Source organism: Scyliorhinus torazame, chromosome 3 (assembly GCF_047496885.1).
Source record: "Scyliorhinus torazame isolate Kashiwa2021f chromosome 3, sScyTor2.1, whole genome shotgun sequence".
Classification (NCBI taxonomy): Eukaryota; Metazoa; Chordata; class Chondrichthyes; order Carcharhiniformes; family Scyliorhinidae; genus Scyliorhinus; species Scyliorhinus torazame.
This window is the reverse complement of record NC_092709.1, coordinates 252,212,102-252,237,753: the sequence shown is the minus strand read 5'-3', so window position 1 is coordinate 252,237,753 and position 25,652 is coordinate 252,212,102. Positions and strand designations below refer to the sequence as shown.

General features: G+C 48.5%; 1 protein-coding gene across 2 annotated transcripts in view; it reads left to right on the top strand.

Moving 5' to 3' along the window:
- dnajb5 (DnaJ heat shock protein family (Hsp40) member B5) overlaps window positions 1-25,652 on the top strand; it is a 66,087-nt gene that overhangs the window by 5,095 nt on the left and 35,340 nt on the right. For both annotated transcript variants that reach the window (XM_072497125.1, XM_072497126.1), the window contains exon 3: window positions 11,992-12,602. In XM_072497125.1, the coding sequence (XP_072353226.1) occupies window positions 11,992-12,602 (611 nt within the window). The remainder of the gene's footprint in view (window positions 1-11,991; window positions 12,603-25,652) is intronic.

The window sequence follows — 25,652 nt, the reverse complement described above, 5'->3', positions numbered from 1 at the left end:
TGAATTTACTAAAAGAACAAAGCCACAAAGTTCATGGTCCACAAAATTCGAAGAACATGAATTCTAATTACACTTTGAAGAATTAACTTGCATTTATATTGTGATTTTTTTTTTTCATAATCTCAGATGTCCCAAAGCCTTTCAGCCAATTAGGTACATATATAAATGAGAATATAGAGGCCATGTTAGATGGCAAGATTGATGGGGTGGTCATCTATATCGGTGGGAGAGATGTTGCTCCCTTTGGTGTGTTGTCTCTTAATTTAGCTCTGTTTAATTACGTTTGCTCAAGAGTCGCCAGGTATCTTTCGACACCGCCACCACGTTCAAAACCGAATAATGATCAGACTCGATACACCAGTTAGTAAGTTCAAAAGCAATGCTCATTTATTTACACACAGTCAAATCTACTCATACATAGATTATTTGCCATGTAGGTTTTTTTAAATGGAGTCAGTCCAGCAGTAAGACAGCATTGCGGGATTTTTAACAACACTAAATTTCAGTCACAACATACAGATGTTAGCTTTCAGTGCCCTACTTGTCTTGCCTGGCGAAGCAACCAACCTGACATTTGGATTGTCTGAAAGTTAATTGGATATTATTATTTATATACTTTTACTCATAAATGTATTTAGGGAGTAAAGTGGACACTAAAAGGAAAAATTAAAAAATATGAGGAAAGAGGGAAGAAGATGAAATAGTATTTTTGTGGTTCAAAAACTACCCTTTTTGAAGTTTTATCAGTGGAAACCTGGCTCTGATATACAGAAAATAATTGACAGTTGACACTATTTTGGACAGCCTTTTTTTCATTTTGTGAGCTTTGTTATGGTGTTATTTGAACCTCTCCAAAGATGCCTGTCTGAAAAGATCTTCCACAAATCTTTATTCGTCATGGGATAGTTGGCGTTTCCTGCTACCATATCAGGCACTGGGTACAATTTTCCATTTTTGTTCATTCTAGGACAGTAATCAACAATATGTCAGAATGTGATTTTGTGTTTTCTGGCTATCTGCATGCCATTGTTGAGATTGTTAGGAGTGCTGATGGTGGTGGCGTGTATGTTTTTCAGTTGAATGGATGATGTTTTTGCGTGTCGGATATAAGTCAAGTTTTACATTGTATTAATAAAAGAATCCAGTATCAAGTTTTCAATTAAGCACATGTGATGTACTACTAGCAGAAACCGAAAAAAACATTTGAGATCAAATTAATACTTTTATTGCAACAGTACAGGATTACAGGATAAAAGGAAGCAACAAGAGGAGCTTCAGCGGGGCGAGCAGGGGCAAGAGGCGCAGCAGTGGGCAAGAACAGCAGTGTAAACCGGGATGAGACTACAAGGCACGAGGAGAAGGAAAAATGAAAATACCATCACCTTTTAAGAGTGACGTCACTGCCAGGCAGGCAGATGAGTGTGTTAGTCCCCATTCTACAGCAAAGCATGGTCTCCAGTCATCTCGGATTTTTCTGCCACTGGGCCAAAACCTCGTGCCTCTGGAACCGTGTGGTGGTTGTTTTGCAGTGGCCATCCCACGTTAAAAGAATCCACACATAGGCATCTTCCACCCACCTACCCAAATGAATTTCAGGACATGTAATGTCATGACCCTTATGGACAATCCCAACAGCAACAGATCTGAACTTCACATCGCCATCATAGCCCGGGAAATCTGATGACACAACATTGACATCGCCACCCTGAGCTAGTCATAAGTGACAGGAGAAGGCCAGCTTAAAGAACAAGGTAGCGGATACAACTTCTTCTGGAGAGGTAAACCAGAAGAAGAATGTAGTCTACGGGGTTGGCTTCACTGTAAAAAAACAAATTGGTCGGATGTCTCAACGAACCACCTTGCAGGCTGAGCGAACGCCTCATGACATTACGGCTCACCCTGACTCAGAAACAGCACATCCCAGCCTCGTCCAATCGCTGTCCCGCATTCCAAAGGGAGACAAGCTGATTCTCCTTGGCGACTTCAATGCTAGGGTCGGGAAGGATGCAAACCTTTGGAAAGGTGTGTTAGGCATGGTAGCACAGTGGTTAGTACTGTTGCTTCACTGCGCCAGAGTCCGGGTTCGAATCCCGCTTGGGTCAGTCTGTGCAGAGTCTGCACGTTCTCCCCATGTCTGCGTAGGTTTCCTCCCGGGAGCTCCGGTTTCCTCCCACAAATCCCGAAAGATGTGCTTGTTTGGTGATTTGAACATTCTGAATTCTCCCTCTGTGTACCCGAACAGGTGCCAGAGTGTGGCGACTAGGCGATTTTCACAGTACCTTCATTGCAGTGTTAGTGTAAGCCTACTTGTGACAATATTAAAGACTATTATTATAGGCAGGGAAGGTTAAGGGAAAACAAATGCCAATGGAGTCCTCCTCCTGACAAAATGTTAGAAAATTACCTAGTCATCACCTGTTCCACAGAAGACTTCATGGCAACACCCCCGCTCCAAACACTGGCACTAGTAGACTATATCATTGTTCGAGCAAGAGACCTAAAAGGCGTACGCCACAACCGGAGCCAACGATTGCTGGACTGACCAGCGACTAATCCACTCTACCATCTTAATCACCCTGCCCCAAACCTGCACAGGCAGAAAAAGCTCAGCCGCAGGATACTCCGTGTTGCTGGACTCAAAAGACCCTGAAAAAAAAGAATTACCCAGTCAGCGCCTCACCGATCACCTGGCAATGACCAACGTGCCAGAGCTGCAGAATGCCCAAAGCACCTGGTCTGCCTTAAAGGCCACCATAGTCAGCACCTGCGAGGAGAGGCTCGGGCTCCCGACTAGGAAATGCCAAGACTGGTTCGAAGAGAATGATCAGGAGATACAGGATCCCATTGACCGTAAATGCAAGGCATTCCTGAACTGGCAGCTCCACCAAAACTCGAGTGAAAAGAAACAAGCCTGCAGAAAACTGAAAATAATCAAATTAGCCAAGGTTTCCATTCTGATTACTATTCAGTGACTTCTTTCAGAAATGTAGGAGTGACAACTGATAGGCGTTGATACATTCCACAGGCAAATAATAGTGCTTTATAAATGGACTTCTATAAGGTAAATAATGAGATTCGTAGAGAACTCCGTTATGTTTGAAGATGTCATATGGTTATAGTAATATAATCTCACTGACCAAAGGTAGTCGGAGATAGCCTCAGTGTTGATCAATATGAAAAGATGCTCCAAAAATTTCAAGTACTGTACAAGTGCAAAGAGGAACAAATGTAGTACTGGATCTAATTCTGGGCAGTGAACCAAGGGAAATGAAAGGCTTGAAAATTAGAATAACATAAGAATATGAGAGTATAGTACGAGAAGACTGAATTTTACCTGTCCCAGATCCAGGCATATCCCATTAGTTAATTGGGGGGGGGGGGGGAGGGGGGCATTTTCCAGTTGTTCTCACCAGTGGGATCTTCTGCTCTCGCTGATGGTGAATCTCTGCCACGGGTTTCCGATCGGCGGGTGTTGCATTCAATGGGAAATACTCCCGAGTGACTCTCTAGCAAACCTCCCAGCCAGGATATTGGTGCCCTTCCAGAAGATCCCGCCACCGGCCAAGGGCAGGCTGTCTCCTGCCACCGGGAAACACGTTGAGGGGGGTGTGGAAAATGCCCCGCCCCCCCCCCCCCCCCCCCCCCCCCCCGCCCCCCCCAAATATCTCTAAATTACTATCTCAAATATCAAACCATTTTCATCCTTCAATGTTTTCAGATTACTGGCCTTCTTGTGCAGCATCTTCCCAGCCTTTTCTATAGTTAAATATAAACTGTTTAGGAACCAAGTGTGAATTTGATTCTGTTTCTCATTCTAGATCTGCTGGCAATTCTAAACGTAACATCAAAGCTCAATTTTTCTACGCCCTTAAGAACTTCGAAATGTCTCCCCTGAATCTTCTGCAGAGGAAACATCTTTACACCTTCATGAAATTTGCATTCCAGTCCTCCGACTATGCTTTATGATCTTACACTTGCCTTTATTTAATGTCAATCACCATTTTGAATTTGAGTCATAACTGTTCAGGCCGACCCGGAGAATTATCAATAGATCTCCCATGGATTTCTAGGAATATGAACTTTCCTATTGAGTGGGTAGGAGTTCGTCCAATGGGAAACGAGCAGCGGGTGTTTAAAATCCGCTGCTCCAACCTGAGTCCGTTTTCTATAGGTTTCTATTCTTGGACATGTGCACCGTAAGCCACAGCTGTGGCCTTTTTTTGTTATGTAAATAAACGGGTACTTTGTCGGAAGACTGGCCTTGGCGAGAAATTCAGTTTACAGCCGAAGTACAGGAAGATACTTGAGTCAGTCAGTGTAAGACTGCAAAGAAAATATTTTATAGGGTAGAAGAAATCTGGCCTAGATTTATTGGGCCAGTGCACATCTCCTCTAAACATTGCCCTATAGACTTTAAACCTATGCCCCCTGGTGACTGACCTCTTTCCCTCCCCTGGGAAAGAGTGCCTGCCCATCCACTCTACCCGTGCCCATCATAATCTTGTAGACCTCTATCAGGTCACCCCCTCAGCTTCCGTCATTCTAATGAAAACAGTCCGAGTCTATTTAGCCTCTCTGCACAGTTAACACCCTCCAGACCAGGCACCATACTGGTAAACCTCCACTGAACCCTCTCCAAATCTCCACATCCTTCTGGTAGTGAGGTGACCAGAATTGTGCGCAATATTCCAAGTGTGGCCTTACCAAGGTTCTATTCAACTGTAGCATGACTTGCCAGTTTTTATACTCTATGTCCTGGCCAATGAAGGCACGCATTCTGTATGCTTTCTTGACTACCTTGTCTGATTGTGTCGCCACTTTCAAAGATCTGTGTACCTGCACACCCAGACCTCTCTGACTTTCTATATTCCTAAGAGTTTTGCCATTTACGGTATATTTCCCCTCTGTTAGATCTATCAAAATGCATTATCTCATTTGTCTGGATTAATCTCCATTTGCCAATTCTCTGCCCAAGTCTCCAACCTATCTATGTCCTGCTGTATCCTCTGACAATCTTCAACACTATCTGCCACTCCACCAACTTTGATGTCATCCGCGACCTTACTAATCAGACCATCTACATTTACCACCAAATTGTTTATGTATACTACAAACAGAGGCCACAACACCAATCCCGTTGGAACACCACTAGTCACAACCTTCCATTCAGAAAAACACCCTTCCATTACTACCCTGCCTTCTGTGACTGAGCTAGTTCTGTATCCATCTTACCACCTCCCCTCCGATCCCATGGGACTTCACTTCTTGTACCAGTCTGCCATGAGGCACCTTGTCAGAGGCTTTACTGAAGTCCATGTAAACAACATCCACCGCCCTCCCCTCATCAATCATCTTTGTCACCTCCTCAAAAAACTCGATCACGTTAGTGAGGCACGACCTCCTCTTCACAAAACCATGCTGTCTATTGCTTATGAGTCCATTTGTTTCCAAAGGGTATAAATCCTGTCCCTGAGAATTCTCTCCAATAATTTACCTGCTACCGACATGAGGCTCACCGACGTATAGTTTCCTGGATTAGCCTGCTACCTTTCCTAAACAGCAGTACATTAGCTATTCTCCAGTCCTCTGGGATCTCACCTGTATCCAATGAGGATACAAGGATGTCAGTTAAGGCCCCAGCAATTTCCTCCCTTGATTCCATTCGTATTCTGGGGTAAATCCCATCCGGCCCAGGGGACGTATCTACCTTAAATGCCTTTTAAAAGACCCAATACCACCACCTTCTTTTCGATGTCAACATGACCCAGACTGTCCATTCACCCTAGCCAAGAATCATCTTCCACAAAATCCTTTTCTTTGTTGAACACTGATGCAACGCACACATTTAGTACCTCGCCTATTTCCTCTGGCTCAACACACCGATTCCCCCCACTGTCCTTAAGTGGTCCAATCCTTTCCCTGGCCACCCTCTTGCTTTTTACATATGAATAAAAAACTTTGGGATTCACCTTAATCCTACTTGCCAAGAACTTTTCATGAACCCTCCTAATTTCCCGCTTAAGTACCTTCCTACTTTCTTTGTACTTTGTACTTTCTTTGTACTCCTCAAGGGTTTTGACCGTCCCCACCCTTCTAGACCGTACAAAAGCCATCTTTTTCTTTTTGATGAGGTTCACAATATCACTCGTTATCCAAGTCTCCCGAAACTTCCCATACCTCTCCTTCGTCCTCTCAGGAACGTGACTTTCCTGAATCCTAATAAACTGTTGCTTGGAAGACTCCATAAGACATAGTAGCAGAATTAGGCCACTTGGCCCATCGAGTCTGTTCTGCCATTCAATCATGGCTGATATTTTTCTCAACCCCATATGACTGCCTTCTCCCCATAACCCATGATCCCCTTATTAATCAAGAACCTATCTATCTCTGTCTTAAAGGCACTTCGTGATTTGGCCTCCACAGCTTTCTGCGGCAAAGAGTTCCACAGATTCACTACCCTCTGGCTGAAGAAATTCCTCCTCATCTCTGTTTTAAAGGAGCGTCCCTTTAGTCCGATGTTGATTTACCCTCCAACAGCCGCAACCAATCCAAATACTTAAATTCCTGTCTAATGTTATCAATTTGCCATTCCCCAGTTTAGCACCTTAGCGTGAGGATTACCCTCATCCATATCCAAAAGTATCCTAAAACTTATGGAATTGTGGTCACCACTCCCAAAATGTTCCCCTACTGAAACCTGAACCACCTGTCCAGGCTCATTCCCCAATACCAGGTCCAGTACTGCCCCTTCCCTAGTTGGACTATCTACGTATTGCATCGAGAAGCCTTCCTGGATACACATTACAAACTCTGCCCATCCAAGCCCCTAGCACTAAGTGAGTCCCAGTCAATATAGGGGAAATTGAAATCCCCCTACCACAACAACACTGTTACTTTTGCACCTATCCAATATCTCTCTACCTATCTGCTCCTCTATCTCTCACTGGCAGTTGGGGGCCTGTAATAAACATCTAACGTTATGATTGTGCCGGAATATGGCGACTAGGGGCTTTTCACAGTAACTTCATTTGAAGCCTACTTGTGACAATAAGCGATTATCATTCATTGCCCCCTTCTTGTTCCTGAGTTCTACCCAGATTGCCTCATTGTATGAGCCCTCCGAGGTGTCCTCCCGCAGTACAGCTATAATATTCTCCTTAACCAGTGATGATACTCCTCCATCCCTTTTACATCTCCCTCTATCTCTCCTGAAGCATCTATATCCTCCAACGTTCGGCTGCTAATCCTGCCCTTCCTTTAACCACGTTTCTGAGATAGCCACACTATCATTGTTCCAAGTACTAATAAGTGTTCTAAGTTCATCTGCCTTACCTGCTATACTTCCGGCAATGAAACAAATATACTTCAAACCACTGCGTTTGAGCAGACAGGGTGATGTTGTTCTCTTATTTCCTCTTAAGTTATTACACCATCTAAGCTAACTCTCTGGTTCCCACCCCCCTACCATACTAGTTTGAATCCTCCCAAGTGACTCGAGCAAACTTCCCAGCCAAGGTATTGGTTCCCCTCCAGTTTAGATGCAACCCTTCCTTCTTGTACAGGTCACACCTGCCCCAAGAGACCCCAGTGGTCCAGAAATCTGAAACCCTTCCTCCTGCACCACCAGTTTAGCCACGTATTTAGCTGCACTATCCTCCTATTTCTAGCCTCACTGGTACGTGGCACAGGGTGTAATCCTGAGATTACAACCCTAGAGGTCCTGCTTTTAAGCTTACTGCCTAACTCCCTGAACTCCTTTTGCAGAACCGCATCACTCTTCCTGTCTATGTCGTTAGTACCTACGTGTACTACGATCTCTGGCTGTTCACCCTCCACCTTCAGGATATCCTGAGTTCGTTCATAGACACCCTTGACTCTGGCACCAGGGAGGCAACATATCATCCTGGAGTCTCTTTCACGTCCACAGAAGCACCTCTCTGTGCCCCTTACTATAGAGCCCTCTATAACTATCACTCTCTTGCACTTTGTCCCTCCCCTGCTAAGCAACAGAGCCAGTTTTGGTGCCACTGTTCTGGCTGCTGTTGTTTTCCCCTGATAGGCTATTCTCTCTCTCTCTCTCTCTCTCTCTCTCTCTCTCTCTCTCTCTTTCCCCCCCCCACCCCCCCCAAACAGTATCCAAAACGGTATATTTGTTAGAGAGGGGAACAGCCACAGGGGATTCCTGCACTAACTGCCTGCCCTTTTCTAGTGGTCACCCATCTGTCTACCTGCACTTTGGGTGTGACCACATCTCTATAACTCCTATCTATGACGCTTTCCGCCACCTGCTGCTCCTAAGTGCATCCAACTGCTGCCCCAACCAAACCACGCAGTCTGTGAGGAGCTGCCATTGGTTACACTTCCTGCAGACGTAGTCCACCGAAATGCTGGAAGCGTCACGGATCTCCCACATCTCACAGTTAGAGCACTGCACCCCGTAAGTGACATTTAAGCACTAGTTAATTAATTTAAAATAAATACTTAAGTCGTTACTCGATTAAGTTACAATTAACTATATGGACCCTAGTGCTATATTTTTACTGTAAAATTAAATGCTAAATACTCAGGTCATGTTCTGTTGTTAGCACTAACTGCATTGAATGCTGAGGTCACTGGTGATTTTATACAAATGCATTAGTCTACAGTCTTTTTAGAGTACCTAATTAATTATTTCCAATTAAGGGGCAATTTAGCATGGGCAATCCACCTAGCCTGCACATCTTTGGATTGTGGGGGTGAAACCCACGCAAACACTGGGAGAATGTGCAAACTCCACACCGTCAGTGACCCAGAGCTGGGATCGAGCCTGGGACCTCGACACTGAGGCAGCAGGGATAACCCACTGCACCACCGTGCTGCCCCATTGGTCCACAGTCTTGACAGTAAGCAAAGGGAAAACTAATGAGCAGGATTCTCTGTCCTTCTGGTGAGGGGCGCCCGCACGATTCTCTGACTTGCCAGCCAGCCAAAGGGGTTTCGCATTGCAAGCAGCCCCACACCGTTGGGAAATCCCCAGGCTGGTTTAGCACAGGGCTAAATCACTGGCTTTGAAAGCAGACCAAGGCAGGCTAGCAGCACGGTTCAATTCCCGTACCAGCCTCCCCGAACAGGCGCCGGAATGTGGCAACTAGGGGCTTTTTACAGTAACTTCATTTGAAGCCTACTTGTGACAAGCAATTTTCATTTCATTTCGGCTGCCGGCAAAATGGAGAATCTAGCCCAATGTTTTTGCCATTTCACTACAGATCATACAAGGTGGCATAATTACATGATTCCTTGTCACAAAATTTTAAAATCTTTGTCTTCAGCAATTTTCAGATATTCTTATCTTGGGCCACTCATCCCTGCTTTTCACTGGTCCACCACCTCTTGACTCCACTGCTGTCTGACTGCTTCTTCAACATTCAGTCTTGAATGAGACTCAATTTCCTCCACCTAAACATCAAGAAGATTGAAGTAACTGACTTTGCCTCAAATACAAATTCCATACTTCAGCACTCACTCTATCACCTCTGGCCATTAGGCTGGCCTAGAATTCTTGCGTTATCTGTGTCCTGTTTGATCATAAGCTGGCCTTGTGACCCTGTTAGGATACTGGACCAGACCCCAATATTTGTTAGGGCACCAGACAAGAACCCCCAAATTTTGTTAACATTTGTAAAATTGAGGAAAGGATACTTCACCCTAGGAGTCATTACTCTAACAAATAGATACCTTTATGTTAAAACAAACTTTAATTCAAACATAGAATCAACCATTTTAACATCAAAGAAAATAGCTTTACAATTATCAGTTAAACAGTTCTTAAACACAACAAAAAATTTAAACCTGCTATTTATACCTCCTATTAACTCCAATTAAGCATCTCAATACAATTCAAATGCTATTTATAAATAAAGTTAAACAGATTACATGCTCAGTTGTGTAGAGACGTTTGGAGAGAGAGACCATTTCAGGAGCAGAATTAGTACACTTTGCTCAACCAAGCAGCATTTGGCAAAACTGTATGTTCAACTTAAAATCTTTCTGTTTTGTCACACTTAAACCCGATGGCAAACTGCAAAACAACAGACCGGCCTGGCTCGTCCCATCAATTGTATTATCTGTATCCCACTAAGATGTCACATGACCTGCTTAGCTAGGAATAAATTCAACCCCTCATAAATTATCTACTCCCCATGGAATCTCCAGCAATCATAACAATGTTCCATTAGTCCCCTATATGTAAACAGGTCAATGGTTAGACTCAATTATGACTTCACATTTTACGTCTTATAGTTTTAGCAGACACAGTTAGGATACCTTATCCTAAGTTCTTTAATAATATTACTGAAGCAATTATTTATACCTTAACCCAGGCTTACTGCAGCATATATAAAATACAATATCTATATATATACAATTTCTTACATTCATCACAACCCCTTGTGATTTTTACCTTGACAACTGCCGACTTTCACCTCCACAATATTTTCCAGCCTTGACTTCACATTGGCAATCTACATTTCAGACTTTGTTTACTCCAGTATACTACTAGGTGACCTCACATCCTTGACCTTGCAAATTTCAGCTTTTGTAACACTCCATGTATGAAATTCCACACACAGTCCCACTTGTTTACCACCCCTGTTCTCCTCGTCCCACCATGATTCATTGGGCTTCTGTGTCTCTAATTTTAAATTCTTACCCCTGTGGCCAGGTGATAAAAGTAGTAGAATTGCTCCCTGTTCTCTTTTCCTCCTGTGGGTTGAATACAACAGGTGTTTAAAAAGAATTTGCTTACAAATTCATTGAATGTTTAACTGTTTATTTGTTGTGACTGTAAAATACAGGCTTTCTTGGAAATTTAAAAAAAGGAAATGGTAACTATTGTACTTGACACCTGATCTATAAAAAAACTCTCCCTCACAAACGCATTCAAGATGTTCATACACATGTGCATACATGCACAGGCACATAGAAATAAGTTACAAAGAGGGAGATCAGGTTAAATTGTTTGAGTCCCAAAAGAAAGTTAATCATATATGGATCCTGTAGGTTGATGACCTGGGTGATTTCAGGCTGGGTTCCGGATTCTTGGGTTTTATGTTGAAGATGCTGCCTGCGGTGTTTGGCAGGCAGGGCACACACTTGCAAAATGGCTAGAGGGAGAGAGAGATAAAAGAACCACAAGTCTTTTTGCTGTTACCCATTCATGGTCTTTCAGAACACTGACCCTGGAAGTCAATGTCTTTTTACATAAAGGGCTAGTTTGCTGCCACATGACCTTCCTTCACAAACCAGCCAGTTACCCATATAGTTATAACAAGTCCATTGTTTAAAGTGATTAGAATAAATTGTTGAGGGGGCCCTCTTCTCAACTGGAATCCGTTGTCGAAAGTTGTGTTAATTAATGGCTTGGACGCCACCCACTGAGAATCATAGAATTCCTACAGTGCAGAAGGAGACCATTGAGTCCATTGAGTTTGCACAAACCTTCTGAAAGAGCATCCTACCTAACCCTATCCCCGTAACCCATGACCCACCTAACCTGCACATCTTTGGACTGTGGGAGGAAACCGGAGCATCCATAGGAAACCCACACAGACACTGGGAGAAAAAGTGCAAACTCCACACAGGCAATCACCCAAGGCCGGAATTGAACCCAGGTCCCTGGCACTGTGAAGCAGCAGTGCTATCCACTGTACATTGTGCTGCCCTGAATAATTAGATTATGTCTGAGTGTCTTTAAGTAGTTCAGGAGATGGAAGTTCGCACTCATTTAATCTTAATTGTTTTTGGCATGCTATATTCAGTATCCCCGAACTCCCTTCTGATAGTTTTGTAAATTACCAGGTGAAGTCATATTCAGTCATTTTGAGCCCAGCTGTTTAGATCACTTGCAAATTTTTGAAACTTAATCTGTGGGTTTAGCCCACTCAATAAGCAAAGTCATTTTTTAATGTTTAAAAAACCCTTCTTATAACACGTGTAATCTGTTGTATATTATAGGTCTGAAAGCTGGAGGGATGTCTACTGGTGGCCCCGGTAACACGTTCCACTACACTTTCCACGGTGATCCCCATGCTACGTTTGCTTCTTTTTTTGGCGGTTCCAGTCCTTTTGATATTTTCTTTGGCACTCAAGGACGCTCTCGAATGTCTAATGACTTCAGTCATGAAGACATGGACATTGATGACGATGAGGATGACCATGACCCCTTCAATGCATTCAACCGTTTTGGTTTCAATGGAATGAATGGATTTCATCGACGGCACCCAGACTCCCTCCATACTCGAAGAAAGATACAAGATCCCCCTGTAATTCATGAACTTAGAGTGTCTCTTGAAGAAATCTATCATGGTTGTACTAAAAGAATGAAGATCACGCGTAGACGGTTGAACCCAGATGGCCGAACCACAAGGACCGAAGACAAGATTCTGAATGTTGTTATTAAAAAAGGTTGGAAAGAGGGCACAAAAATCACATTCCCCAGGGAAGGTGATGAAACAGCAACCAACATCCCAGCTGATATTGTCTTTATTCTGAAAGACAAGCCTCATCTCCATTTCAAGAGAGATGGATCCAATGTTGTTTATGTCGCGAAAATCACCCTGAGAGAGGTAGGTGCAGACAAGTTTTGTTTTAACCTAATAGAAATTTAGATGCAATCTTGAAATGTAAATTATTTCCTGATATCCAATATTTATACACTAGAGTAAAGCATAGTTTGACTTGATTAGAGAAAAAGTTGAATTATAATCTACCAGGGAGGGATATCTGTTGAGCCCCGGGAGTGAATATTTCCTGTATACAGTAGAGTAGTGTGTTTATAACCTAATTGGCCCAGAAACCGGATAATCTACAGACTTGACTTCCAGTCATATGTGTATTTCCAGGGGATCTGCAAGACAGGTTCTACACTCTGGATTGTTGCGGGTGTGGGTGTTTTTAAAAACTCTTTTCTCAGGATGTGGGTGGCAAACATTTTTTTATTGCTCATCCCTAATTGCTCAGGAGAAGGTGGTGGTGAGCTGCGTTCTCGAACCGCTGCAGTCCATGCAGGGTAGGTACACCCACAGTGCGGTTAGGGAGTTCCAGGATTATGACTGAAGGAATGGCAATATAGTTCCAAGTGTGACTTAGAGGGGAGCTTGCAGGTGGTGTTATTCCCATGAGTCCGCTGCACCTGTCCTTATAAGTGATAGAGGTTGCAGGCTTGGAAGATGCTGTCAAAGTAGCCTTTTTTTTTTTTAAAATGTATTTTATGACACACATATTAAAAACAGGTTGCAGCAAATAAACACCCCGGGAAATATACTTCCCAACAATCAACTATACAGTCTACAGATTTTTGCCCTTTTTCACCCAGTGTAAGTCAAAGCTTCGTGAGCTCGTATCATTCGTCTTCACCCTCGCCCTTGGTGCCACATACAGCAACCGCTCCCATGCCACAAATCTCAGCCCAAACCCAAACCTTCCCAAAACCTCGAACAAGTATTGCCACTCCACCGATCAAATGCCTTCTCCGCGTCCATGGGCACCACTATCACCGGTACCAGAGCGCCCGACGGATTCATCACCACGTTCAACAGCCGTCTTATATTATTCGCGAGCTGCCTGCTCTTCATGAAGCCTGTTTGATCTATTGCCACCACCCCGAGGACACATTCCTCCATCCACCCCTCCAACAACTTAGCCAATACTTTCACATCCGTGTTCAATAGTGATTATGGGCCTATACGGCCCACATGCCACCGGGTCCTTCCCCTTTTTCGGGATTAATGTGATTATTACCTGTGTCATCGTCTCCGGCAACTCCCCATTCTCCAGTGCTTCATTAAATGCCCTAACAGGTGTGGTGCCAGGTCCGTCGCAAATTCCTTATAAAATTCCGCCGGGTACCCATCCGGCCCAGGGGCTTTCCCCGACTTCATACCCTGATACTATCCAGCACCTCCCTCAGCCCCAGGGGCTCCCCCAACGTTTGCCTCTTTGCTTCCTCCACCTGGGGAAATTCCAGTTTGTCCAGAAACCACCCCATGTCCCCTTCCCCTCCCGCCGGGTCCGCCTCGTAAAGTCCCTGTTAGTACTCCCTAAACACCTTGTTTATCTTCCCTGGCTCCGACACCACATCCCCAGTCCGTATCTTCAATATTTCCCTGGACACAGCCTGCTTCCACAGCTGCGGATCGCCTTCTCCCCATACTCATACTGCACCCCACTTGCCCTAGGCAATTGCCCAACTGCCCTTCCCGTTGTCAACCTGTCAAACTGCCCCTGTAACTTTTTCCTCCTCGCCAATCCCTCCACGGTGGGCACTCTCGAATATTCCCTGACCACCTCCACTATCTCGCTCACAAGATGGTTATGTTCCTCCCTCCTTTTCCTATCCGCACGAGCCTTAAACAAAATAATTTCCCCCGGACCACTGCCTTCAGTGCTTCCCAAAAAAATGGCCGCTGACACCTACCCATTCTGATTCAACTCCACATGCACCTTAATCGCCGCCCGCACCGTACCACAAAAACCTCCATCCGCCAACAACCTCGAGTCAAACCTCCACCCTGGCCTCTGCTCTCGGCCCATTCTAAACTGAATCTCCAGCCAGGGGGGCGCATGGTCCGAGATAACTATCCCCGCATACTCTGCCTCCTTCACCCCAACCCAAATCTCCCGACTCACGACAAAGTAATGAATCCTCGAATACACCTTATGGACGTGTGAAAAGAAGGAATACTCCCCCCTGGGTTCTGAAAACGCCATGGTTCCACCGTACCCATCCTCTCCACAAACCTCCCCTGCTCCCTCTCCATTCGTACTCGACCTATCCACCCTCGGCTCCAGGACACAGTTAAAATATCCTCCAATGATCAACTGGTGCGTGTAACCCTTCATAACTTTCCTAACAACATCCAAAAGACCCTTTTTACAGAAAGACAGCAGGTTTAAATTCTCTACAGAAACAGATATTACTTTGAAATCCTCAAATGATCTGGAAACAGTCTTTAGATTGCAGAGAGAGATCAATGCACCTCCTTGCTGTGACTGCAGCTTCTTCAACTCCAAAACAAAACTAAAAACAGACACACACCAGCTTTTTTGCTCAAAGTGAAAGTAAAAGCAGAGTCACAGCTCAGCTCCACCCACACACTGATATCACTGCAGCTATTTGATAAATGCCCATTTCTTAAAGGTGCATCCACTACAGCTATTTGATAAACATCCATTTCTTAAAGGTACTGTTACATGACAAGACAAAAGCTAATGTCCCCAATTGCCTCCCAGGGGGTTTAAGAAGGAAACATTCACCCTTGCCCACATTCAGGTTGTACCCAGAGAAGGGGCCAAAGGTGTTGAGCAACTTCATTATACTGTCGATGAAGGGGGCTGGGTCTGTAATATAAAGAAGTTGGACATTCACATAGGGAGAGACACTCTATGCTCCACCCCATCCCAACTAATACCCTCCACTAACTAGAGGACCTCCACGCTATAGAGAGTGGCTCTATTGTCAGGGCAAACAGGGATGGAGAAAGTGGACAGCCCCACCTAGTGCCCTATTCAAGGGGAAATAATCAAGAGTTCTAAGCCTTCGGGCGCACACTGGCAGTAGGGCATTATATAGTAGGTGGGTCCAGAAAGAAAATGTATGTCCAAATCCAAACTTCCCAAGAATCTCCAATAAATACTCCCATTCCACTTGCCTTTTCAGCATCCAGAGATACTATCACATCCGGTTCAGGTATTGGGGAGGGGGAAAAGGATGACATTTAAGAGGCAACCTATATTGGCCGATAATTGTCAGCCTTTCATTCAGCCCATTTGATCCTGCAAAATTATATAATAATCTTTATTGTCACAAGTAGGCTGACATTAACAGTGCAATGAAGTTACTGTGTAAAAGGCCCTAGTCGCCACATTCCGCGCCTGTTCGGATACACCGAGGGAGAATTCCGAATGTCCAAATTACCTAACAGCATGTCTTTCGGGACTTGTGGGAGGAAACTGGAGCACCCGGAGGAAACCCACGCAGACACAGGGAGAACGTGCAGACTCCGCACAGGCAGTGACCCAAGCCGGGAATTGAACCTGGGACCCTGGAGCTGTGAAGAAACGGTGCTACCCACTGTGCTGCCCATTTGGGAGCACGGTTCCAACTGGAGCGCCAGCACCTTAGCGAGTTCAAAGTGAGGGGCAGGAGGTTTAGGGGGGATTTGACGAAAAAACTTTACCTAGAGGGTGGTGACTGTCTGGGAGGGTTGGTAGAGGTGGGTGACCTCGCATCCTTTAAAAAGGATGGCAGGACTTCCAGTTGCGGCGATGACCAGCTAAGCCGCGCGTTTCGGTGGCTCCAGCTTAAACGGACCTTCGGGCTCTTTTAAGAGCCCCAACGGGAAATTCTTTTTTGACAAAACCTGGTGTGGGGTGAGGCAACAGGGAGTCTTCCCCCCCCCCCCCCCAGTCTCCCCCCCTCCCCCAGTGAGAAAGAAAAATATCGGCGGCGGTGGGCAGATCTCGGAGAATCCTCGAGGGCAGCGGCAGAAGAAAGAAAAGAGCAAGGTGGCGTCGGAGGGAGCCCAGCCGACATGGGGACCGGACCAAGACAAATTTTTAAGACTTTGTGTGGTGCTGCTTAAAAAGGAGGTGCTGGCCCCGATGCTACAGGCAATCGAGGGACTTAAAGAGACACAAAAGGCCCAGGAGATAGAGCTCCGTGTGGTGGAGCAGAATGTAACGGACAACGAGGACGAGATCCTGGGCCTAGCGGTCAAAATGCAGACGCACGAGGCGCTCCATAAGAAGTGCATCGAAAGGATTGAAGTCTTGGAAAATAGATCAAGGATCCTGGGTCTCCCCAAGGGAATGGAAGGAGCTGACGGCGGGGCTTACGCGAGCACGATGCTACGCTCGCTAATGGGAGCTGAGGCCCCCTCGTGCCCCTTGGAAGTGGAAGGGGCCCACCGGGTTCCTGCGAGGAGACCAAAGGCTGGAGAACCACCTAGGGCGATGATCGTGCGATTTCACCGCTTCAATGACAGAGAGGTAGTTCTGAGATGGGCCAAGAAGGTACGAAGTAGCAGATGGGAGAATGCGGTGATACGAGTGTATCAGGATTGGAGTGCGGAGGTGGCGAGAAGGAGGGCGGGTTTCAATCGAGCCAAGGAGGTGCTGCATAATAAGAAAGTGAAGTTCGGGATGTTGCAGCCGGCGCGATTGTGGGTCACGCACCAGGATCGACATTACTATTTTGAGACGTCGGAAGAAGCATGGACCTTCATTCAAAAAGAGAAACTGGACCAGAACTGAGGGACTGATGTTGGAGGGGAAACGACAATGCTGATGTATAGAGGTGTAAATTGGGGAGGGGGGGACACTGAGAAATGTGGGCGCCGGTGGGGGGGAAGAAGAGACACAGGCGGGGGATGGGGAATGGGAACGGGGCGGTAGGGGGAGCTGCGCCATGGGGGGCGGGATGGTTCTAGAAAGCGCGGGGTTTCTTTTTCTTTTCCCGCGCCAGAGAGATGATGGCGGGAAGATAGGCGCAAGGAGGATGGGAGTTCCTCACACGGGGGGGTCAAGGAGAGAGCGGGAGAAGCCGGGGTCAGTTGAAGTCAGCTGACTTTCGGAAGCAATATGGGGGGAGTAACCATGCTAGATGGGGATCTACCGGGGGGCGGTACAACTGGGTTGCTGCTGCGGAGATCGAAAGGGAGCTGGTAAGAGAAAAGGTGGTCGAGGCGGGAATGCGCTGCCTGGGGGACGGGTGGGTGCGCGGAACCGGGACGTGGGACTGGCCCAGAGAGGGTGATGGCTAGTCGACAGGGGAGGGGGGCGGGCAGCCCCCCAGTCCGGCTGATCACGTGGAACGTGAGAGGCCTAAATGGGCTGATTAAGAGGGCCCAAGTGTTCGCGCACTTAAAGGGACTGAAGGCAGACGTGTCCATGCTTCAAGAGACGCATCTGAAGGTGGCGGACCAGGTTAGGTTAAGGAAAGGATGGGTGGGACAGGTGTTCCACTCAGGGCTGGACGCAAAGAATAGAGGGGTGGCCATATTGGTGGGGAAACGGGTGTCATTCGAGGCTAGGAACATTGTAGCGGACAGCGGGGGCAGATATGTGATGGTGAGTGGCAGACTGCAGGGAATGGAGGTCGTGCTGGTCAACGTATATGCCCCGAACTGGGATGATGCGGAATTTATGAAGCGGATGCTGAGACGCATCCCGGACCTGGAGGTAGGAAACCTGGTAATGGGGGGGGGGGGGGGGACGTCAACACCGTGCTAGACCCAGGGTTAAATAGATCTAGATCCAGGACCGGAAGAAGGCTGGCAGCGGCCAAGGTGCTTAGGGGGTTTATGGACCAAATGGGGGGAGTGGATCCGTGGAGATTTGCTAGGCCGCTGGCCAAAGAGTATACTTCCATAAGGTATACTTCCAGATAGATTTCTTCGTTTTGGGAAGGTCACTGATTTCGAGGGTGGAAGGAACGGAGTACTCGGCCATAGCTGTTTCAGACCATGCCCCACATTGGGTGGATCTGGAACTAGGAGAGGAGAGGGAGCAGCGTCCACTCTGGCGGCTGGATGTGGGATTATTGGCGGATGAGGGAGTCTGTGGAAGAGTGCGGGGATGTATCGAAAGGTACCTGGAGGCCAACGATGATGGGGAGGTCCGAGTGGGGGTAGTATGGGAAGCGCTGAAGGCGGTGGTCAGGGGAGAGTTGATCTCCATCAGGGCTCACAAGGGGAAAACAGAGGCCAAAGAAAGGGAAAGATTACTGGGGGAGATTTTGAGTGTGGATAAAAAATATGCAGAGGCCCCGGACGAAGGACTATATAGGGAGAGGCGACGACTCCAGACGGAGTTCGACCTGCTGACCACAGGGAGGGCAGAGGCACAGTGGAGGAAGGCACAGGGGATGAGATATGAATATGGGGAAAAGGCGAGTCGCCTGTTGGCCCACCAGCTTCGAAAGAGGACAGCGGCGAGGGAAATAGGGTGAGTTAGGGATGAAACGGGAACCATGGTGCGGAGAGCAGGGAAGGTAAATGAGGTGTTCAAGACCTTTTAATGAGAGGTTATATAGGTCCCAACCCCCGGAGGGAAAAGAGGGGATGAAGCAGTTTCTGGACCAACTAAGGTTCCCGAGGGTGGAGGAGCAGGAGGTGGCAGGCCTGGGGGCGCCAATTGGGGTGGACGAGGTGACCAAAGGGCTGGGGAACATGCAGGCAGGGAAGGCCCCGGGACCTGACGGGTTTCCGGTGGAATTTTATAGGAAATATGTGGATTTGTTGGCCCCGCTGCTGGTAAGAACCTTTAACGAAGCCAGAGAAGGGGGGACCCTACCCCCGACAATGTCGGAGGCGACGATATCACTAATCCTGAAGCGAGATAAAGACCCGCTGCAATGCGGGTCTTATAGGCCTATCTCACTCCTAAACGTGGACGCCAAGTTGCTGGCAAAAGTGCTGACAATGAGGTGGAGGATTGTGTCCCGGGGGTGGTGCACGAAGATCAGACAGGGTTCGTAAAGGGGAAACAATTGAATGTCAACCTGCGACGGCTATTGGGGGTGATAATGATGCCCCCAGCAGAGGGGGAGGCAGAGATAGTGGCGGCAATGGATGCAGAGAAGGCATTTGATAGGGTAGAGGGAGTATCTATGGGAGGTGCTGAGGAGGTTCGGGTTCGGGGAGGGGTTTGTCAGCTGGGTTAAACTCCCCTATGGGGCCCCAATGGCAAGTGTAGTCACAAATCGGCAAAGGTCGGAGTATTTTTGACTACATAGGGGAACAAGACAGGGATGCCCGCTGTCCCCATTACTTTTCGCGCTGGCAATTGAACCACTGGCCATAGCGCTGAGAGACTCCAGGAAATGGAGAGGGGTGGTTAGAGGGGGAGAGGAACACCGAGTGTCACTCTACGCAGATGACCTACTGCTATATGTGGCGGATCCAGTGGGGGGGAATGATAGAGGTTATGCAGATATTGAGGGAGTTTGGAGATTTCTCAGGATGTAGGCTAACATGGGGAAGAGTGAGCTTTTCGCAATACACCCTGGGGACCAGAGTAGAGGGATAGATGGCCTGCCGCTAAGGAGAGTGGAAAGAAACTTCCGATACCTGGGGATTCAGATAGCCAGGAGCTGGGGAACCTTACACAGACTCAATCTGACTCGACTGGTGGAGCAAATGGAAGAGGATTTCAAAAGGTGGGATATGCAGCCGCTGACACTGCCGGGCAGAGTGCAGGCAATTAAGATGATGGTCCTCCCGAAGTTCCTATTTGTGTTTCAATGTCTCCCTATATTGATCACTAAGGCCTTTTTCAAAAAAATAGATAGGAGCATCACGAGCTTTGTGTGGGCAGGGAAGGCCCCAAGGGTAAGGAGGGAGTTCCTGCAACGTAGCAGGGACAGAGGGGGACTGGCGTTGCCGAATTTGGGCGACTACTACTGGGCCGCCAACGTGGCGATGATCCGTAAGTGGATGATAGCGGGAGAGGGGGCGGCGTGGAAAAGGCTGGAGATGGCGTCCTGTAATGGAACGAGCTTAAAAGCGCTGGTGACGGCACCACTACCGCTCTCCCCGAAAAAGTTTACCACAAACCCAGTGGTGGCGGCAACATTAAGTATCTGGGGGCAATGGAGGCGACAGAAGGGTGTGCTGGGAGCCTCGGTGTGGTCCCCGATCAGGAACAACCCTAGGTTTGCCCCAGGGAGGTTGGACAGAGGGTTCCAGAGCTGGTACCGGGCAGGAATTAGGAGAGTGGGAGACTTATTTATAGATGGGACGTTTGCGAGCTTGGGAGCGCGAGAGGAAAAGTATGAGCTGCCCCCGGGGAATATGCTGTGTACTCAGCCACAACCACTGCAGGTAGAAGAACCCTATCCAAAACATAAAAATCAGTACTGAAAAATTTATTGTGGACATGTGAAAAAAATGAGGGGCACGATTCTCTCTAAGTTCATTTGTGGTTGGTTTTACAGGGAGTTTCGAGTTCCCCACCACTATTCAATAACACTTGGCCACTTTTTTGGGCCCTGGGGAGTTTCTTACCGGTTTAGGCACACTTAGAATTTTTCTTTCGTACTGGGAGCTGAACTCTGAGATCAGGCCAGCGTTTTGAAAGGGTGCCTCGATCTCTAAGTGAGCTTGTGGGCCCCCCACACCTCCCACCCATGGGTAATGCCACCCCCCACACACATGGACACTACCCCACATCCCCCCAATGAGGACACCCCGCTATGGAGTCCTTGGGGGACCCCCTCTTCAGGTCCCTATTTACCTGCCCTGCACTCTTCTGCCCTTCAAACTCCCCTCCACCCTGCCAGGTGCTCCTGCTGGCTTGGCAGTGCCATCTGCCAAGGTGCCAGTTGGGCAGTGCCAAGGCGCCCGCATTCCAGGGGGAGTGCCAGGAAGTCACCCTACACTGATCCTGACAACCCTGGGGTCTCCAGTGGCCCGGGGTCCCCTCCTGTGCCGTCCAATCTGGTCCGCGTTTGTGTGGACCAGCACTGGTCAGCACCCGGCTTCAGCCTCCCTGGGGAGATCGATGAATCCAGGGAGGCCCCTCAATCCCGGGCAGGTAGGTCGTAAGTAGGTTTACAACCTACTTCAGTCAGCATCATTCGGTCCCGCCCATTTGGGGTGCGGTTCCGACACCGCGTCTAGCGGAGCGTCGGAGAATTCCGGGAGGCACAAAGGCTGCTGGGTGGCTCGCTGGAGGTTTCCCTGGCATTCTCCGGCCGCATTGCATTAAAGCGAGAACCCAACGCAGCTGAAGATTTGCGCCCGTAGAATTTCTTTTAGCACTGGGGAGCTGAACTCTGAGACCGGGCTGCCATTTTGAAAGGGTGTCCCCATTTTGAAAGGGTGTCCCGATCTGTCAGTGAGCTTGTGTGGTCCCCCACATCCTGCCACCCATGGGCAATGTCACCCCTCACACACATGGACACTACCCCCCCCCCCCCCCCCCCCCCGCACCCAAGTGAAGACCCCCGCTATGGGGTCCTGGGGGTCCACCCTCTTCAGGCCAACCCAAGCCCCCTTATAGCACCCCCTTACTTCTAGGACCCTCACCATCACCACCCAATCTTCCGGAGGCCCCTACATCCAGCCCTGCACTCGCCCACCCATCAAACCCCCTCCACCCTCGTTTCATAGGCATGGACCCCCTTGCACCCTGACCCTTGGCAGTGCCCCCTGGCACTCAGGCATCCTTGCACTGGCACCCAGGCAGTGCTCCTGGTGGCTTTGCAGTGCCATCAGCGCACCTTGGCAGTGCCAAGGTGCTAGCATTCTAGGGGGAGGGCCAGGGAGCCACCCTGCACTTACCCTGACAACCCTGGGGTCTTTGGTGGCTCGAGAGATCCCCCGGGTGCCGTTCCACCTGGTCCATGTTTGTGTGGACCTGCACTGATCGCCGCCCAGCTGCAGCCCCCCTGGGGAGGCGGAAGAATCGAGGGAGGCTGGTAAATCCCACGAAGGTAGGTCGTAAGTAGGTTTACAACCTACTTCAGTCAGCATCATTCGGTCCCACCCATTTGGGTCGGGGTTCCAACTCCGCGTTTAGCGGAGCGTCGGAGAATTCCGGGAGGCACAAAGGCTGCTGGGTGGCTCGCTGGAGGTTTCCCTGGCATTCTCCGGCCGCATTGCATTAAAGCGAGAACCCAACGCAGCTGAAGATTTGCGCCCGTAGAATTTCTTTTAGCACTGGGGAGCTGAACTCTGAGACCGGGCTGCCATTTTGAAAGGGTGTCCCCATTTTGAAAGGGTGTCCCGATCTGTGGGATGGCTGTCGGGAGGCTCGCTGGCATTCTCCGGCCGTGTTGTGCTCAAGCAACAGCCCAACATGGCCGAAAATTCGCACTCGAAGTGTGGACTAAAAGGGTGAGAAACTCCCCAGAGCCTCAAAAAGTGTAATTGAATAGCAGTGGGGAACTCGCCATCAGAGCTGGTGGGAAACTCCCTGAAAACCCGCCACAAATTAACTTTAGAAATTTTGGGGGAGAATCATGGCCCGTAGGCTGGATTCTCTGCCATCGGTATGCTCCGTTTTGCCCTTTCAAAACTGTGTGGGGCTGCTGCACGATGGGGAACCCCATTGACCAGCCGGCAAAATGGTGCATCCGCCAGCTGAACCAGAAATCTGGTGCGGCGGGTCGGAGAATTCAGCCCATTGTCTTTTTCCGCGAGTGACTCTAAGACGAGTTCGACAGACCATCCCAAACCTGATGGCCAGCACGGTAGCACAGTGGTTAGGACAGTTCTTTCACAGCTCCAGGGTCCCAGGTTCGATTCCCGGCTTGGGTCACTCTGTGCGGAGTCTGCACGTTCTCCCCGTGTCTGCATGGGTTTCCTCCGGGTGCTCCGGTTTCCTCCCACAGTCCAAAGATCTGCGGGTTAGGAGGATTGGCCATGCTAAATTGTCCTTGGTGTCCCAAAAAAAACCAGGTTAAGTGGGGTTACAAGGATTGTGTGGAGACGTGGGGCTTGAGTAGGGTGCTCTTTCCAAGGGCCGGTGCAGACTCGATGTGCTGAATGGCCTCCTTCTGCACTGCAAATTCTATGACTCCACTCCACTGTGATTCTAAGCCTTCACTCCATTAAATGTGGCTTTTTCCGCCGTCCTGGTACAGCCTAATGAAGTGGCCTTCCCACTTGCGCTGTTCCCTTGCCCATTTCAGAACACTCCCCTTTTCCTTGTGCAATCTCACAATCACCCCGCACATGGTGGATATTCAAAATTAGGCTTTGGTAAAAGTGGGCCATGGGCGGTCTAATTCAGCCAGGGATGCGAAACTACCCTCAACCACCATTTTGAGGAACATGGCCGAGAAAGATTCCGTGGTGGTATGGCCCTCAATCCCCTCCGGCAAACCCACAATCCGAATGTCCTGCCTCCTGGACCTGTTTTCCAGTTCATTCAGCTTGGCTCTTCGTTTCAACCAACGAAGTCAGATCGGACTCCATGGACTTCAACGGTCTCACTAATTTTTCCCAAAACCACTCAATTGGGGCCAAGGCCTCTTTGATTAATCTTTTAAGATCTTCTGACACAATTTGTCGATGCTTCTCCAACTCTTTCGCCAAGCCACTAGTGAGATCCTCGGCTGTTCGTGGAGTGGACGGAGAGGAAGAAACTGACTCCGTCTCCCTTTGAGCCCTGAGAAGCTTCAGATTCCGAGTTTCTGCTCAAGCTTTCTTATCTTCGTTTTTTCTGGGCATCTCAGCAAAGAGGGAACTGTACCCTGGGAACTATCGTGAGTTTCCAAGGAATTAACCCATGACGCTAAGAAAAAGGGCAAAAAGATTCATTCTCTTTTTTTTTTAAAATATGGTTATTAAGAATTTTTCAACAAAATCTTCAACCATACAAACCCCCGTCCCCTTAACAAAAAGAAAAGAAAAGTCGCATAGCAAGACATAAACATATCAATTCAACATAGTACAGAACTTTGTACATTGGATTCCTCCCGCACATATCGACTTTCCCAAACGTTTATGTATTTTCTTGCTCAAGTGCCCCTAGGAACCGCCCCCCCCCCCCCCCCCGAAAGCCCGAAAGAGATATCCCCACCCCTTTCCCCCCCTGGGTTGCTGCTGCTGCTGACCGAACTTCATCTAACGCTCCGCGAGATAGTCTAGGAACGGTTGCCACTGCCTGTAGAACCCCTACGCAGACCCTCAAGGCAAACTTTATCCTCTCCAACTTGATAAACCCAGCCATATCATTTATCCAGGCCTCCACACTGGGGGGCTTCGCATCTTTCCACACTAACCAGATCCTCCGCCAGGCTACCAGGGACGCAAAGGCCAGAATGCCAGCTTCTTTCGCCTCCTGCACTCCCAGCTCGCCCGCCACTCCAAATAGTGCTAGACCCCAACTTGGCTTGACCTGGACTTTCACCACCTTCGATATAGTTCTCGCAACACCCCTCCAGAGCCCATCCAGTGCCGGGCACGACCAGAACATATGGGCGTGGTTCGCCGAGCTTACTGAGCACCTCCCACATCTGTCCTCCACCCCAAAGAATCTACTCCGCCTCGCCCCTGTCATATGCGCTCTATGAATCACCTTAAACTGTATCAGGCTATGCCTGGCACATGAGGAAGAGGAATTAACCCTACTTAGGGCATCAGCCCACAGACCCTCTTCAATCTCCTCCACCAACTCCTCCTCCCATTTACCCTTCAGCTCCTCTACAAAAGCCTCCCCCTCTTTCATCTCCTGGTATATCTCCGACACCTTGCCCTCTCCTACCCATACACCAGAAATCACCCTGTCTTGAATCCCCTGTGCCGGGAGCAATGGAAATTCCCTCACCTGTCGCTTCACAAATGCCCTCACTTGCATGTACCTGAAAGCGTTTCCCGGGGGTAGCCCAAACTTCTCCTCCAGTGCCCCTAGGCTCGCAAACGTCCCATCAATGAACAGGTCCCCCATTCTTCTAATCCCTGCCCGATACCAGCTCTGAAACCCCCCGTCCATCCTCCCTGGGACAAACCGATGGTTACCCCTGATCGGGGACCACACCGAGGCTCCCATCGCACCCCTGTGCCGTCTCCACTGGCCCCAGATCTTTAGCGTTGCCGCCACCACCGGACTCGTGGTGTACCTTGTCGGCGAGGGCGGCAGCGGTGCCGTCACCAGCGCCCCCAGGCTCG